Consider the following 18,970-nt stretch of genomic DNA (forward strand, 5'->3'; position numbering starts at 1 on the left):
TGCATGTGGACATGCTCTTACTTTCATTATTAAACATAGCTGTGATTTCTCATGTCACTTTTTTCCCCATGCATCTGTTTAAGTGATCACAAGTCTTTCTTTAATACCTACACTATCACAAAGTTTAGGGTTCAGCATAGTCATTACAGGTTAGACAGCTCTTAAACCAATTCCAGTCATTTTAACTAATTTATAATGCAGGCCCATCATCTGTCCCTTCTGAAATGGTGACCTTTTTTTTTTGGATCGGCAGTATGTTTTAATGGCCATGAAAAAAAAATAGTTTAACCTAGATTAGATTTCGCCAGTTTGCTTTTATCAACTGAGATTTTTCAGACCTTAATAGAAAACTATACAGATTATAAGGCTAAAGACCCACAATTCCACACATTTCAGGTTACCATGTTAGATTTCAACTGTGGTATCTACTTTTCCAGATCAAAGGTACTTTAGATTATATTGAGATTAGACTGAGATTTCATTTTTATTTTTATAATATCAGAATACCAGGAAGCAAAATGTTACATATACCAAACTGACTAGCAGTCTGGAAGCTTCCAGAAAGTGATGTAATGACTTTTACAAGCTTTTGTTTGGCCAGCGGCATAATAAGGAGTTAATTGTGTGGGAGCCTGTGACCAAATTTAAGGACCTACCTTAAGTAGTTCTTCTGCACCAGTCTGATTGAATGGACCAGTTTGTAAACTTGGTCAATTTTCTCCTTGGTTTGTTTAGTTTCTCCACAGAGAAATATCCAAGTGAACCAAAATGCATTTTCACAAAATAACACTACCTCTTTGGTAAAATGAGTGTAAGGCAGAATCAAAAACATCAGCACGACAAGAAGATCCATGTTCTGTACTAGTGAATATTTCTATTAAAGAAAGAATTTGCTCTGGAAATTTGCGTATAACTGTGGTAATTATCTGTGCAAAGTAAACTGTGCTAACAATGTTTAATGCACTTTAAGAAACCATCTTGAAAATACTCTATAATACTGCATCACAGTTTGCAAATAAAAAGATATCCAGTCTACAGTCGACTAAGGCAGAATAAGGGAGTAAATATTGCGCAATACAATGACATGCTGAACTTCAACTTGTTAACCCAAAGACATGTTGTTAAGCATGCAAACATGCAAAGCGCACCTGGCTACAGGAGCTCAAACTCGCAAAGAACTGCTTTGTTGTTGGTCTGGATTGAGGTCAAATCCTGACCAACTAAGAGCTTTAAAGTTCATCTGGGACCAGAACGAGACCACATCCATCCAAATGTAATTATTGTGTTTAGACCTTACCAAAGGGTAAAACTAACCAGAGATCTTTTCAACTGGCATTAATAACGCTTTGGTCCAAAAGTTTTAACTGAACCCTAAAGCAACAACAAAGGAAGTGACAGAGGGGTCTGAGGAAGCAAGCATCCAAGTATGTACAGCCACTCTTAAGAGAGTCCTACATCATCATGAACTGAGATTCTGTTCATTAAACAGGGAGACCTCACTCTACGACTGGTATTTAAAAAACAAACAAATAAATAAATAAAAAAATCAAGTGTTCTCTGGTCGAATGAACAAAAAAATTGGTCTTTGAGACCACAATGATCAGTGTGATGTTAGAATTTTGATTCAAAGAAACCATCTTAACTATGAAGCATTTGGGTAACTGGCACATTAAAAAAATAGGAATGAGGGTTAGTGAGAAATAAATGAAGCAAAACCTCAATACATTAGCCAGAAAGTTCAATTACTGTCCATACTTGAATTTTCAGCGAGACAAGGCTACTAAACATACCTTAAAATTTGTAATAAAAGCGCTTAAAGATAAAGTATTGAAGTGAAAATCACAGTGCCCTAACCTGAAAAATATCACAAAAATTGTGAACTGAGCTGAAAGTGTCTATGCAAGAAGAGCCATAGACCTGACTCAGTTACACCAGTTCTGTCATGAGGAATAAGCAAACAATTGTGGTAAAGCATTGTGGGACTCCTGTGCAAGCTACCCCCTGCATTTGATCCGAGTCAAATAACTTAAACAGAATGCTACAAAATAGTAAAGTCAGATTTTTAATCCACTTTAAATCTGACATGGTAAATAAAAGCGCTATATCTCTTAGATATAATTCTAAATTGATGGAAATAAAATAGACAGACTTAACACAGAAAATATATCATACTGAGCTGAATGTCTTTAGTCTAGGTGTAAAAAAAACCTATGGCTTCCGCTCTATGTATATAATTATCTATGGTAATTTATAGACAATCACCTTAATGTTCGCTCTGCTTGGGTTAATTTTATCCTATTTATGAACACTTAGCAAAGCTTTGTGAACTATTCAGTAGATGTATTTTACTTGTGAATTTTCAGCTGTACCTGCTCTTTGAAACATTTTGCTCTTTTGTTTCTATAATTGTTTTTATAATTACATGCAAACAAACTCTGATTCTTATTCTGAAACCAGAATAACGTGGAAACGCACCCTAAAGACACTGCTGTGTCTCTACAATATCTCTATATAATGCTTAAAAAGCAGAGAGCATGTACTACTTTTATTAGTACAGTAGCATTAGTATAGCATAGTTGTAGTATTAGTGTTAGCATTCATTTATTCTTTTTATTATTTTATTAAACTAACAATTGGACATGAGTTAAGTAACGCTAATAACTCGTTGCTGAGGAATGTAGGCTAACTTGCTGAGGTGCTACTGAAAGGAACTGACTAGGTCATGGAAAATTATAAGATACTCAACTGCACACAAAGGCATTGACATTTTCCTTAACTTATTTGCTAAATGTCTGGTTGAGATGACATGACCATTTTTACTTACACATCTACATAATCTTATTTAACAGACTTACTGCTGTTACAAATTGCTTTTTATATTTGATACATTTATATAGTTTGATACAAGAATGAGGCCAAATGTTCTACAAAGTCTTGCTTGACAAGATGTTTTGTGTGGGTGTTTGATGACATGGGAGAGTACTCCATGGTTGAATGCATGGGTGTTTGCATCCTCACGTGTCAGTGTTACTCATGGCAACAGCACTAGACAGTTGTGTTCCTCCTCTAACATAAACTAAGCCTTTGTAATCAACAGAAGGGAGTCTAACAAACCTGGGCTAGGTAAAGAAATAGTTCCTTCCGAAAGTATTGGAATGCAAGCACGCATTAATAAGGATATTACAAATAAGAAATATGCAACCAAAGAGTGTTATTTACATTCCAATACTTTTGCTCACTCGAAACAAATGGGTCGTTTGCCATAAAAAAGTGCCATGTTTTATTATAAGTTACTTAACAGAGCAAAATTCTATAACAGAAAAATTAAAGGCTTGGTGTGTAGAAGGGTTGGTGTGCAATCTGCTTTCCCTTATCATCATGCTGAAACAGGTTTGGAGTAGGTCCATTAGAGTCAGAGAGAGAACGTGTTTAATAATATTACAACATACAAAAGATGACTTCAGATGGTTTGGGGAAGGCCAAAATAAAAGTGTGATGATCAGGAGTTCACATACGTTTATCCATGTTGTGTAGTTAAAATAGTTGTTTCAGACAGTGCAATAATCGCATCCAGTGCATCCTCATGGTGTAGCTGTTTCCTGCATCAAATATTGTTTCTTACTTGTTTCTACAATACATTTCCATTATGAGTAGATGTGAGTACCTGGGTAGTGCCTCAAAGCTGGGGAGATTCTCATGAATGTCCCAGGTATATACTCTAATATATTTCATACCTCTGAAAGCACATGAATGCTGAATGCAGTATTAGTCAAAGAAATCAGCTGGGACACTGATGGTGCGTTTCATGTTCACCAGGTCCCCGCTCAATTTTCTGTACGTCTCTGCCACCTAGTGTACTGTCCTTTCCTTCTGCCTCTGGTAATCTAATGGGTAGAAACAAGTCAATAGATAACAAGAAAGAATTCTAACAGATATTTTGATTATGTAGCCTATGTCTTTTACATTCAAATTATTAGAAGAAACCACCATATTGATGATGAAATAAAACTAAGAGAACTTACTGTAAGGAAAATAGCGCACCCTCATCATAATCTCCCTGGCTGTCTTTAAAATGTCCACGGCCTATGGCACAAACATATGGGAAAGTCAATTATTGTGTGAAAAAATTACTTAAACTAGTGAATTTTAAAATGGCCCCACACCACTTTCATTACTATTACTGCTACATGAAGGCTTTTTATATGGTGCAAAGAACATCTCCTTGTCTCAAATGCTTGGTTAATTCCAAATAACTAAGAATCAGGAAAATAAAAAGTACAGAATTAATTAAATAAATAAATCCTTTTAAAAACATTTACCACAGAGCTGATAATTGTTTAATCCGACAATTAGAAGGTGTTCATTTTTTACACTTTTTCTACACACAAGTTTCGACACTTGACTTCTAAATGTGCAATTACAGGAAAAGAATCATGACTAAATGCTTAAATCTGATTGTCCAGAAGGTGTGAATTACTTTTGGATAACAGCACAGGTAAGTTTGATAGTAACATGAACAAATATTAATATGCTCATGCTAATAAATTTGTGTTTCTATAGTGACTGCTTGTACACAGGGAATTGAATGATCTGCTATTTTACTGTTGCTAATATTATGATGAAGTATTTTGTTAGAAGACATTTATTCAACGTTTAAGTTAGGAGTAAGATATAATAACACAATAATTTAGCTGTTTTAAAAAGATTTAAAATGTCCTGATTATTTACCTTTGAGTGTTCTATATCCTGAAAGTCCACTTCGTTAACTGACAGCACCTGATCACCTTCCTGTAGTCCTGCTCTGTGAGCATCAGAATCCGGCACCACCTAATGAAAGAAAAAACAAAAACAAAACAGTAAGATATGATTAAACAATGCACACAGTTTTATTTCCACAAAGGACATATCATAAGCTTCTTTCCAAAATGCATAAATTATTATTTAACTAATTAAGTATGAACCTTACTATTTTTCGCAGAATTCACAATTATTCAGAATTAAGCTATACTAGCTTAAGAAAAAACTCAGTTTTTAAAAAAAAAGTTAAATCAAGTCTCCATGTGGTATGTCAGTATTTACACCTGGATTTCATATTTGATGCAAGAATGCTGTACAATATTTCTCGTCACTGATGTACATGTTTCATATTATAAAATTTACCTGCTTACTTTTATAAGTAAGTTGGCCAGCTACAACTTTAGAATCTATGAGCTTTATATTTAATGACATGCCTGCATTGGTCACAATAATATAGCTGCTTATATTTTAATGTTTTGTGTAAAAAAAGACAGAGTGAGCAAGTATGTGTCTGAGGCAATTAATGTGATGCTTCGTTAACTGTCCTAGAATAAACGTTTTAGCTCCTGGTTTTCAGTCATAGTTTTATATAAATTCTATGTTAAACAACTGCCCTTGTTTCCTTTATTTGTTTAAATATGCTGTAAAGATGAAGAGAAATGAAGATCTTAGCTAAAGTGCTGTGCAAGCAGCTACGCCTCACCTTTGAGATAAAGATTCCAAGCTGAGAAGCTTTTCCACCTCGGATATTGAAGCCCAGTTGTGCTCCAGGAGGCTTCTTTAAGATTATGGTGCGTGGCAGGAACTGGGTAAGCTCATTGTTATAGTCAGGGTGATTTATCCTCTGATACAAGATTAAATAAAACAAGGATTAAAAACTGAGTTGTGCAGGTTTTGATATGGTTAAATATACACTTAGAAAAGTATTCAGTTCTGTGCACAAGTATGGAGCCACTCCTCATTTCTTCCGATTTTGCTACCAAAGAGTCAGAGTTTGTTGTATGTTATTGTAATTTTGAAGAATAGCTCTACAGGCTTCCTGAAGAACTCTTTGGCTATCATTTCTGGCAAGTTTTAAGGCCTCATTTTATGTCTAGTTCCTGTATCTGACTAGTTTTTTTTTTTTGGTTGTTAAGCCACTCAGAGACCAATAAATTATTGAAATATTAAACAAACCCATCTAACTTAAGGCATGAACGAGTGAGAAACAGCTGCAAATGGTGACAGATGATCAGACCGGTAATTAGTCTACTGGTAATGCTGAATGTTGAGTGGTTATAACAGATGAGAGGAGAAATGAGGTTGCTGCTGAGGTTGTTACATAAACAACCATTTTTTAAATTGTATAATCAGGCACTTTGCAGCCTGTCACTGTAACTTTATCATTTTCTTAATTTCAATGTACATAATTATTTTTTTTTATTGAATTTCATATTAAGAAATGAGGAACGATGCAAGACAGTTCTGTAGATTAGTAAAGTTATAATACTTTCTTACATCCTGAGGAGGAATCCATGCAGGAGGATTTTCATAAGAGGGCAGAAACACAACAGGCAGCTGATAGTCATCATAAGGAATCTTCTGATCCATTTCTCATGCTTAAAAATGTTAAATAAATAATTAGATATATGCAACTATAACTGATACTATGTAAAATACAACATTAACGTGAACTTAGTAATAGATCATTTGTTTGGCTATCTATTTTTTAACATAAAGCTATGAAATTTTCATAACACAGCAAACGTTACGTTGCTCGAGAAGCAACAATAATTCTACGTATATTAAATCTTGCGTTAAACATAAAATACAAAAAATTTTTAACCTGGAGCTAAAACGTTTATCTTATTTATCTTCACAACTCACCAAACTGGACACCCTTCGTCTTCTTCTTCGCTCTCTTCTTTCTTCCGCTTTTTTTTCGTCTGCTCTTCCTTCCTCTGCAGCGAGAACACGGAGTTTACCGCCCTCTAGAGGTCGCTTGGGCTGCACTCTGTGGTCAAATTGTTTGGCTAGCTGGGAAAATTTAGTATATATTAAAATAGTATATATTTCACAAGTGCAAAACACAATTCACATGTGTACAACTGTGTAAAAAAATGTAATGTTTAAAATTTACGAGTTCATCATGGACTTTGCATGTGAAAATCGTATTTCGTGTGTGTGAATATTTTTACCTACTCAAACCAAGAACAGGATGCACGTCTAATTTATTACTTTATTTCATAATGTTTCATTAACGAACTTCGTCGAAAATAACACAGCTAACCACTTTATCATCTGTGTAAACACTTCACCCTCATTACATGTTTGTCACAGTTTTCCATTTTCAAATTAAACAATGCAAACACTCAGCATAGTAAAACATTTTTTTCATGGGGGAATTGGGTTTCACGCATGTGAATTGGGATACGCATGTGTGCATCATGTCTTTTGTGTGAATTATTAATAAGACTATTCTTATAAAATTTGTATAAATAATAAAGTCTCCCCCTTAAAAAAAATCACATCCAATAGATCCAGCAAAAAGACATTGAAAGGATTTAGACTTGACATCCTTGTCTATTCTGTAAACTTGAAGCGTCTGTAAACCATCTTTTCAATAGATGGTTCATCCATCTATGAAGTCCAACCAGGGACGTGGAGGCCAGTGGTGACCATTTTATTTATTCCAATTTTTACAACCATGGTAGGACCTCCGGTCAACATTTACACACGCATTCGCACATGCACCTAATCTGACAACACCAGAGTGCCCAGAGGAAACCCAAGCAAGGGAAGAGCATGCAAACTCCAGGCACGCAGATCCGAGATGGGAATCAAACCCGTATGGAAGTATAGCCAAAATTCCTCAAAGCAAAATAGCAGGTTAAATTACATGAACTGAAAATAAACTTGTTGCAATATAAATGTTTGAACATTTCAGCATTGCAATTTGATCTGAATTGAAAAAAAACCTTCCATTGCTCACGTTTTTGAATGAAACAGCGCTTTGCTTTTACTATAGCGTTTACGGCGGGGAAATATTTTTGACGCGTTACACCGTTTACTGTGCAACTGGCAACCCATCCTGTTAGTTAAGAGTGCTGCGTTCCGATCGATAGGTAGTTCCTAAGAAGTTATGAAGGTAAAACAGTAGCAAAACCCGAGAGCTTGCAAATTCGAATGTGAGAACTTGTAAAATTAATATTTGTATTTGTAAGTTGAAATTTATACTCACAGCTCTGATGTGAAAAGCTGCATCTATAGATTTGCACACCTGTGTTTTGAATTCGAAGTTGCAGATTAATAGTGACAAATGTGTAAAGTGTCATTCACATAAACAAAATGACAGGTACAATTGTGTACTACACATTTATATTTGCGCTTTACTTCAGTTTCGCTGTACAACCACAAGTCGGGGCTTACAACCTCTCAGATCTGGCTTTTTCCAAGCGTTTAAAAACAAAATAGCTGATACATATGCATACAAATGTTTGCATTGTGGCTGGCGTTGTTTATTGGTGAGGCATCGACCAATAAAATGACTTCATTCCCACCCCAGCCCCGCCCCCGCGTTTACAAGTGCATAAGTGAGTTTTGCTACAGGAATATCGCAAAATGAGTAGCAAAAGTCAGAGCGCCGGGATTTGAGGTTGTACTGCCAGATCTGAGAGGTTGTAAGCCCCGACTTGTGGTTGTACAGCGAAACTGAAGTAAAGCGCAAAGATAAATGTGTACTACACAATTGTGCCTGTCATTTTGTTTATGTGAATGACACTTTACACATTTGTCACTATTAATCTGCAACTTCGAATTCAAAACACAGGTGTGCAAATCTATAGATGCAGCTTTTCACATCAGAGCTGTGAGTATAAATTTCAACTTATAAATACAAATATTAATTTTATAAGTTCTCACATTCGAATTTGCAAGCTTTCGGGTTTTGCTACTGTTTTACCTTCATAAGAAGTAGACTGCACAAGGAGCAGGAAGGACAAACTTAAAAGTACACTGCGGCATGGACCGCATCAATCGGCAATCCTTTGCTCTTCCTGTAATATCCCGGATGTACAGATCTGCATTTTTTTCGACCTGAATTTTATTATCTGTATTTTGTAGACTTGAATTTGTAAGGTTAAAAAAATAATAAAGATTGTATAATTTTTTTTGAACAGCAATTTAGTAACTTGAATATTTCTGCATTGAATTTTAAATGCTTGAATTACATTTTCATTGAAAATATACAACCACAATAAATTGCAGTGCCACAAATTTCAAGCATTATAAATACTCTAAGGATTTTTTTCAATTCAGATTAAATTGCAATGCAGAAAAAAATAAAACATCTTTATTGCAACAAGTTTTTTTTTTTCAGTTTATGTATTTCAACCTGCTATTTTGGTTTGGGGAATTTTGCCAATTATACTTCCATAAACCCAGGCCATATATATATATATATATATATATATATATATATATATATATATATATGGGATTAGGTAATTACGTAACAAAAAAAACAACAGTTAGTTGTTATTTTAAGACCATCCCAGGAGGGCGAGACCAAAACCTACCTCTGCCGCAGACGAGAAGTTCATTTAGAGTTATCAGCCTGAAAAATGACCAATTAACAGCACCTCAGATTAGAGGCGTTATGAAGTCTTTACAGAGCATAAGTAGCAGACACATCTCACCATTAACTGTTCAAAGGAGATTAATGCATTTTTGGACGCCTTCAGCATTCCTTTACAATGAAGAAAGAAATAAAAATCAGGAACGATCATGGAGATAGAAAGTGACCCCAAACTTTTGAACAGTAGTGTATATATAAACACACACACACACACACACACACACACACACACACACACACACACACACACACACACACACACACGTTCTATGTAAAGAAAGAACATGCCAACACCACAGACTGGTGAGATTTGAACCACCAATTCTGGAAAAGTGAGCCACCTAGTGTTTATCTTATATTATTTATGTGATGTAAATTTCAAGATAGTCAGCATGCACCACCTGAACTTTTAAGTAGGCATGGGACACTTTCTTTAGTTTCATGTGCCAACTGGATGCTTCAAAGAAAAGCTTTAAGGCTGGCTACTCTGTGCATATGAGGGAAGCCCAGTATGGTTTATTACTGTCTGACATGTAATCATTTGATTAAAACGTTTAATTTAAAATGTTGTTGCATCTGTCCCTGGTTTATGGATGTGGACATTATACAGAAAAGTGGTAAGTGTTTCAATAGGTGCACAACTTGATACAGATGAGTGAAACACTTCAAAAACTCTTTGGCACGAATTCTGTTTCCTGTAAATTCTGGTGTTATTCATGTGACACTGCCTTTAGTGTAAATACATGATGAAAGTAAACGTCAGTGTGATTATCAGTGCGTGTGATTGAGGATGTGCTAATGTCTGGAGGAGGCCTGTAAACCAGTCCTGTAGGTACAAATGTCTAACCACTAGATGGAACCATGTCATAGCACCTACACTAAACAACGGGCAAAGTCTGTCACAGTCAGAACTCTCAAGTTAGTGTGCACATACAGGCTGAGAATAAAGTCTTTCCCTGGTTACGTTCAATCGAATGTTGTGAAAAGTAATATTGATTTATTTACAAAAAAAGTGAAGGATTTGTCAAGTTCAACTAAAACCAGAGTTGATGTTTGGGAAATTGGGGGAGGTTGTTTGAAATGCTATATATTATATGTAACACTTACTGTTGGAATGAAAGTGAGTCAGAATGAGACTGTACAGGGTCGTGGGAGGCCTGGAGCCTATTTCGGGGGGACTCGGTGCATGAGGTTGGTTTACACCCTGGATGGGGTGCCAATACATACCAGTGCATCCCAGCAGTAATTATTTAATTAAATTATTAATGTATAATTAATTGTAGTTAATTATTAATCTGATTAATTCTTGGATAGAAATAGAAAAACATGAAGTCTTGACAGCATGAACCATTTCAGGAGGTGCAACATGTATTTAAGAAGAGAGTAAGATTTAGTAAGAAAGGTAGGTGAAAATCATTTTGTGATTTCTTGCAAGAAGGTGCTTGTAACAGTCAGTTTTATATGGAAAGAGCGAAGTGCCACAAGTTGCCAAGCTGGTCAAACTGGAAGGCCATCATTGTAAGTAATCATATAAAGGACGTTTTTGCAGTATCACCATTCGTAGGAGTTTTTTTTTTTTTCATAACAGTATGGCTATTAAAGGATATACAACATTAATTAATTGATTAGTCAGGTAGTAATGAAGCTAGAAAATGACTCATCAGCTAACAAAGATGTAAATTCTTTAGAGCATATTCCAACAGCACCGGGTGTGGGGCAAAAATACAGGCAGCAACCTGCCCAGGTGCTGCAGTCTCACAAAATATGTACTGCACCACATATTGGGCAATAATATGTATAATATGAATACTGTACCATTATGGCTTACTTAGGCATCGCTCTAATCAAATGAAAGCCAACAAATAAGCCTTTAGTGCTGCTCTGTTTGGTTTGAATGCCTGTTAGATAAGAGAGAGGAGTTTAGCATTAAAAATGATAAATGATCTTACTTATCAACATATACAGTAGTCACTGAGACACACACACACACACACACACACACACACAGTTAATGATGTTTGGAAAAGGTGTGTGTTTATGCTTTTACATTTATCCTTAATTATACGTTTAAAATGCTATATATTATATGTAACACTCACCTATAGGCATCAATATATCACATTTTAATGAAATTTAAGGGTTTTAATTGGTAGCACAACTACCATTCACTCACTCGATCATACTAACTCTCTCTTTCTCTCTCTCTCCCCCTCTCTTTTTCTTTCTGATACTTCTGGTTTCCAAATAATGTTTTTAATTAAACATTTTTTTATCTTAAAAAAATCACACGTTAGTCACACACCATACACTTGCGCGTATGTAGGCTAATGTTTGCTAGCTAGCAATACTAACTTATCTACTAACCAGTGACCCATGAAACTAACAAATAACTTCACTTACTTTTCCGCTTTCAAAACAGCATTTCCTAAAGACCCGTCATGCTGAGGGTGCTGAGGATGCTTCATTTTGCGATGTCTGTCCTGGTTGCTTTTTTTTTTTTTGGTTTTCATTACTGTTTAAGAGAGAACAAGATAAAGAATTTTACCTATGTAACCTCATTGTTTTGTTAAGAACGTTTTCTAGTCAAAAATATAAGGTGTTAAAAACCAAATCCTTGTTTTGTATCTTAAAAAATAAAATAAAAATTTCTTTCAAACTTTATCTTCCTCCTGTAACAGAAAAACTGCTAAAACATTTTAAAATTGTGCTTCAAATTGCATTTGCATTTGATTCCATTTGAATGTCTTTATGGATATAAATTTCTGTCTGTATGTGTCCTTTTTTAATGCCTGTTGTTACCCAAAACACCTGGTGCTATGTATTTCTGTTTAGTTGACTGCTTTCTTGTGAGTCAGCACCACATTACCCACTCACTACACACATGCATGCACACGACACAACACATACAGGCCCACAGCTGGGAATGGGATCCTGGCTTGCAGTACTAACAGGAGGTAGTCACCTGGAATGGTTTTCAATTTACAGGTGTGCCTTTTAAAGAGGCAATTTGTAACACTTCTTGCTTTGTTAATGTGCTTATTATGTGTGAATGACTTTTCTCTTTTTCCTTTCTTTTTTTTATTCTCTTTTACTTTTCAACACCTCTTTTATTTCTCTTCTGATTTTTTCCTGTACCAAAGTGGAATAGATCCACTTTTATACTTGGTGTGGAACTAATGTCCACATGTCAAGTGCAGAGTCTAGGGGGCCTGTATAGGCATGCATCCAGGTGTAGTGCATGTCCCCTAATTACCTCTACGGCGGTGTCGCCAAGCAACTGTGCTCAAGCAATCCAAATTCAGAAAACCAGGTATCCAGGAATCCTCAGTGTAGCTGTCAGCAGATTTACGTGCCAAAAGACCTGTGGCGGTACAGAATTCCCCCTCAGGAATCAACGTTCCCATGACTGTTGCTCAATTGTTACGGAACTCGGAGGAGATCAGGGTTCAGTATGTCCTGGGCTCAAACCCATAAGCCCTCTTTTGCTCCCCAAATATGGCCAGATTTACTGTAGATGTCTCGCTGGTTGAGTGTCAGGGTTGTACCATGATTTGTGCTGCAGGGGCCCCTATTTTGGGTTCTCTGGGAGCATGAGTGGGGTGGCACTCAGGTGTTATGGGCATACCCCACTTAAATCTGACTGTTACACAGATGTCACTGAAAAATGGACTACTGGGTACTCTTGCTGTGGCACAGAGCAGGTTACAGGCATCTGATGCCAATGAACCACCTCATATTTGCAACTTGAAACGTCCAAAATGGATTTTAAGAGAAAAAAAAACAAACAAATTTGCAGCGAGACATTAAAATACAGAGATACATTGCATAACACACAGCTTTGCCTCCTGGGTCTTGGGTCAAACAAGTGAGCCACCTCGGTAACACTAAAAACATGCAGTTGTAATTCTTGGCCAGAGTCTCAAGTGTGTTTAAAATTGATGTACTTTCTGATCTCATCTCACTTTCGCAATGCTCACCCCCAACCAGGCAGTTAATGGTAAGAAGGCAGCTTGTTGAATTCCAAAAAGGATGTTAAACTTTGTGTGCATTCTGTGAAATTATTCCCAAGCTGACATTTAAAGAACACAAGGGTTACTGAGTTGCTGAAAATAACGGAAGGAATAATGAAGTACATGTTGTTAGAAAAAGACTAGGTTAAAAAGAATCAAGCCTGCTCTCTGTTCCTCTGCAATTCTTTTATTTCTGAGTAGACTGCTGTTGCTTCTTGCTAATTTGCAAACCTTGTAATAAACTGTGTTCTTCCTTTTAAGAATCAAGTTTTTCTCCTTCGCCTGATTTCCAACACATTATGAGGAAAAGTGCTTTTTTTAGGACTTGAATTGCTGAGGAAATTCCTACATATTTGTTTTATTTGTAGCATAACAATTTAAATTGAAAAGCAGGAGGGTTAAACTAAAAGCACACCTTCTCTGCATACCAATCCTATAGGTCCCAGATGTACTTTGAAAATATACAAAACTAACAGAGACCATTATTCTCAGACACAACCACAGCACATTGAAAGCTTGTGAGGGATGTAAGCTTTTTCTGATTTGTTACTGATCCAGAGATACTGTACTGTAATGTATTATTATTATTATTATTATTATTGGCTGAAAGTGGCTGAAATATCATTTAAAAAACAGCCCATGATTTTGGACACCCAAATAAGAATAAGAAATGAGGGTGAAAGTGTTAATAAAAGAAGTATGTTTTCAGGAATGGGAATGCTGACCAGAATGTCTTGCAGGGGATTATAAGGTGATTATAAGACATGTTGCACTCTGCCTCCTGCAGCCATCATAGCAATACTGTTTCAATGTATCAATGCAGTCCCAATTCATCTTCATGGTTTCTAAGTGGTACAGTATCTTGTATCAACCAAATAAACTGCTACAGTACATGAATAAAATTGAGCTGAATTGTTTTCTTGAACAATTGAATCTTGTCAGTTATCTCGTGAGTTCTTGTTGCATTGTGTGTCTGTGAAAATACTTTCACTATTAAACATAGGTGTGTTTTGATTTTTTTAGATCACATTCCTACCTGTCTGTACATCACTATCCTTTATTTTAACTCTTACTGGGCCAATGTGGTTGATAGATTCCTTTAGGGATTTTAGCTTCACTACTGGGCATCCACTATCATACACATCACACCAGTTAGACTACTGCAAGCCTAATTAATGAGCCGACAGAAGTGTGCTTCATCGGGGAATCCTAGTAATTTGATGATTATTGACAAGTGATTATAAGTTTATTAATGATAACTGTGCTCCATAATAAAAGGTTTTCTTTCTGCCACATTTTTAAGTCCAATTCCTGTTCTCTTGTGAGTTATTATCACATTCTACGCAGAATACTTTTACTTTCACTATTAAATATCTCCAACTGTAATTTTTTTACCATGCAACTTCAACAGTTTAAGTGATCTAAAATCATACACATTTATGACCTCCTTTGTTTAATAAAGCTTAAGGTCAAACACAATGCTTACAGGTTTTAATAATGTGTTAGACCGGTTTAACCCAATTTCTTTGCTTGGTGTCTATAGGCACAGTAAAAAAAATATTTTTAAATGACGGGATACATCTTTAGACATGGTTATAAAAAAATGAGATCAGTTAAGTTTAAATGAATTGTTGTCAGCCAACTGCAGTAATTATCCAATTAGAGACTATTAAATATTTGATTGTTTAAATATTAATTTAATTATGACTTTAATATGAATGAATTCTAAATATGACTGGGCAGTGTTTTTTTTTGCAGTGATAAGGTATTAATTGTTTATTTCATAGTTACATTTTAATGAATTGATGTATAGTAAGCTATACAACAGGGGTTCGTAGACTTAATCTGCAATCAGATGCTTAAACCAAAGCAACTTTAACCTTAAAGCAACTTACATAAGTGTAAGAAAGATTTAAAATAAGTTAGTAAAAAAAAGTAATGGCACGGTTAGCCTACAAATTGTTGCTTATCAAAATCTAAAACAGCTCTAACTGTCAACAATAAAACGTTTACAGATGTTAAAAAAAGAGAAAAATCTTCATTTACTGATTTTCATGCCTAAACAAATTAAATAAGCAAAGGGTATTTTTATGCCTGAATACACTGATTTAAATCATGTCTAAATATGCATATAAAACACCAGTCACCTTCCCATTAATGGTGCCATGACAACGCTGTCAAACAGTGAGTATAACGCATTTTCATCTAAAAGTAAGAAAAAAACCAATTTATTACCTTGTATTATTGACTGGGTCCAGATTTACTGGAGTTCGAACTTTGAGAAGCCCTGTTATTCAATATGCAACATGGACAAATTATCTGGTCTGGGATGAACAGAATTGTAAGAGAATGTCCTCAGTTATTTCCACTTCATTCTGTATCTGCTCTGACTTATTCAAATAAATAATAATAATAATATAGAGACAGGACATGGCAGGATGAAAAGGGCTACCAGGGACAGTGTAGCAGAGACTGGTACAACATCTGTTCTCCACCTCAAGGGCATAAAAAATCATAATCTTAAGTCGCACACTCATATTTTGCTGGACTGCCTTTTGCTTTTATTACAGCCATGGCATCATTTTGGTAAGCTTATATAATGTCACTATACTGATTTCAGTTGATTTCTTTCACATTTTGAGCTTGATGAATCCTGGCATTGATATCTTGGAAAATGTCCGTGCCATCAGAGAAGAAAAAATCCATTGATGAAATACCTTGTTATTCAGTAAATTCAGGTAGTCAACTGACCTAATTTTGGGGTCCATAATGTTGCTGAACTCAGACCTGACCAACAAAAGCAACCCCCAGATCATAACACTTCTCCCACAGGCTTGGGTAGGCACTAAACAAGATGAGTGCATCACTTCATCTGCCTCTTTTCTTATCCTGATGCACCCATCACTCTGAAACCTGGTCTATCTGGACTCACCATACCACAGAATGTTTTTTTCAGTGCTCCAGTAAACATAAAGAATGTACTGTGGCCTCCGAGTGGCGCACTGGTATATCATCCCTATCATCTGGAGATTGCGAGTTTGATTCCTGGGTGATGCTGTAACCTCTCGCAGCCGGAAGTTCGAAAAGATGCGGTCGGCTGGCATCGGGAGGGCCAAAGACTATCACGTGTTTTCTCTGAACCACGTGATAGTCTTTGGCCCTCCCCACTTTGAACATGACTAAATTAGGGAGATAATCGGGGAAAAATCCAAAAAATAAATAATAATAATAATAATAATAGACTGTGGAGCACTGAATAAAACATCTTGTGGTATGATGTGTCCAAATTGACCCTGGGTTAGGGTTAGCCTCACTGTTTTCTATAAGGCTACACAGCTTTTTAGTCACTATCCCATGGTTCTCTTCACATTCTGTGTGTGGAAATGCTTTTACTTTCACTAATACACATAGCCATGAATTTTATATATATCTTTTTAATTTTGATTTCACTAAGCATTTAAGTGATCTTGCACCACTCTAATTCAGGTTGTTTTTCCGACCACATTTCTTTCTCAAAGTTGATGGTTCACCACTATCCATCAGGTTCTATTTACTCAGTTTCCTCGGTTAAAGCCAGATGGTGACTATACAGTGTATATACAGTAATATTGATATAATAAGATGCATTTATATTGATAATATCCCATGGTATTAGTTGTATCATTAAACATCATCTAAATATGCCTAAAAAAGGCATGTTTTAGCACAAACCTCCTCATTTTCATGCGATTTTTCATTGTGGGTCATTGCTGTCAAATTGAGTCTTGTCTGATATTCTCGTGAAATGTGCATGACCAAGACTGAACTGGGGCTGCTTAATAAACAGCTAATGTTCTTGTTTTAATTAGGCTTTGAGAATACCCACACCTCGGACAATAAAAAACATGATGACCTTTATTTTTATGTATTGATGTTTATATTCCTGTAATGCTATGTGCAGATTGTTGACTTATCACTCCCCCTTGACCATACAAGTAGACCATCATATATGCTCTGATCCTGCTAATAAATCAGAGAAACTAGTGCTTCATTGTCTCGTCTCTGTACTTGGGTGTCCACCTTACAGAAAAAAATATAACTCCACCATTTTGCTTGTCATAACAATATATTTACAACTGCCCAAATACTAGTCTGATGTTTCTGAGGTCAATGTTAGTTAAATATGATTTCTTCGTATTATCTTTACACTTTCTTTGCCAGACAGGAAAAAGGGAGGACGAATTCAGTGACTCTGCTTACTAAAAATGTAAACATTTAGTTTTTTCCTTTCCAAGACATCATTTGTCTTGGCTAAAAACCAATTTTTTTTAGCCAAGCATTTTTGTACATAGATTTGCCTTAAGTAAGGGAGCAGATCTGGAGGAGTCATGGACGTAGAGTATTATGGTGAAATGGTTTGTTTAGATGCTGTCTTCCCCACTCTTATTGAGCACTCAGGTTTGTTGACGGTGAAGTGATTGGCCGCTTTACATCTCAGGGAGCCGTCATGTCTGTGTTTCCTTCTGGCTCTCTTTTAGTCATAGTTAGTGTGTGGTCTGCTGGGACGCATGATGACTGGGAATGGTTCCACTTTACCACGAAGACACTTCTGGCCTCGGCTGATGCTGACAGCTGTTCTCTGAGGAAGTGTGACTGATAGTTTAGGACTGGAATTTCCTACAGTCTACCTGAGCCTCCAATAACGAATTGGAGTCCAAACACATCCCAACGTTACTTCCTATTGCCATCTTAGGGAGTTTTTCCTCGCCACTGTCACTGTTGCCCTCTGCTTGCTCATCAGGGACAATCTTATCATTTTGATTCGTTTACATTCACATTTTATACAAACTACCATAATTCTTTTTATTGTGTAAAGCTTTTCGACAATGAAAACAGGTAAAAGTGCTATACAAATAAAATTTAATTTAAACTAAGATAACTTTAATTAATATATTTTTCATTTTTAATCATTTTACTTCAGTGTGTGGATTGAAAAGAACTGGAGTCAATAGTGAGAGAAAACATGTAAGAATGTGGCCTGGAGAAGCCTATCCCAGGGAAGTAAACAAGGCAGGATTCTCCCAGCCTATGATAGGGCAGAGGAAAACACACACACTTACAATAAAGCCACTCAAGCAGCACCAAATGTCTTTGGAAACCAAAGAAACCCACCATGCACAGGGATAACTCCACACACACACACCAGCCACAGTGCCACTTAGGAAAATGTGTAAAAATGTCAAAATATAATCTTCTCTTCCTGCCAAAAACTGATATAAAGACATATAAAGAAACTGGGGTGGCACGTTGGTGAAGTGGTTAGCACCGTCACCTTGCACCTCCAGGGTTTGGGTTCAATTCCCAGCCAGGCTCGATTCCAGTCTCTTTGTGCATGGAGTTTGTATGTTCTCCCCATACTTGGTGGGTTTCCTCCAGGTACTTTAGTTTCTTTCCACCGGCATGTACTGTAGGTTAGGCTAAATGGCCTTCCCAAATTGTCCGTAGTGTGAATGAGCGTGTGTACAGTATGTGTGTGCCCTGCGATGGATTGGCACCCTGTCCAGTGTGT

At 36.1% G+C, this 18,970-nt stretch overlaps 1 protein-coding gene across 2 annotated transcripts; it reads right to left on the minus strand.

The window, feature by feature from the left end:
• Positions 1-233: 233 nt before the first annotated feature.
• pdzd11 (PDZ domain containing 11) lies at positions 234-6,701 on the minus strand. Of its 2 annotated transcripts, none has more exons than XM_053506568.1 (6): positions 6,664-6,701; positions 6,295-6,395; positions 5,501-5,641; positions 4,729-4,827; positions 4,023-4,083; positions 234-3,884 (listed from the first exon to the last, which is right to left on the minus strand). In XM_053506568.1, exons 2-6 carry the CDS (start codon positions 6,385-6,387, stop codon positions 3,850-3,852), a joined length of 429 nt encoding a protein of 142 aa, XP_053362543.1. In that variant the 5' UTR covers positions 6,388-6,395; positions 6,664-6,701; the 3' UTR covers positions 234-3,849. The 2 variants fall into 2 exon arrangements, with proteins under 2 accessions (XP_053362543.1, XP_053362544.1); XM_053506569.1 differs by lacking the exon at positions 6,664-6,701 and adding an exon at positions 6,623-6,642.
• Between the last annotated feature and the right edge of the window lie 12,269 nt (positions 6,702-18,970).

Source organism: Clarias gariepinus, chromosome 10 (genome assembly GCF_024256425.1).
Source record: "Clarias gariepinus isolate MV-2021 ecotype Netherlands chromosome 10, CGAR_prim_01v2, whole genome shotgun sequence".
NCBI classification, from domain to species: Eukaryota; Metazoa; Chordata; class Actinopteri; order Siluriformes; family Clariidae; genus Clarias; species Clarias gariepinus.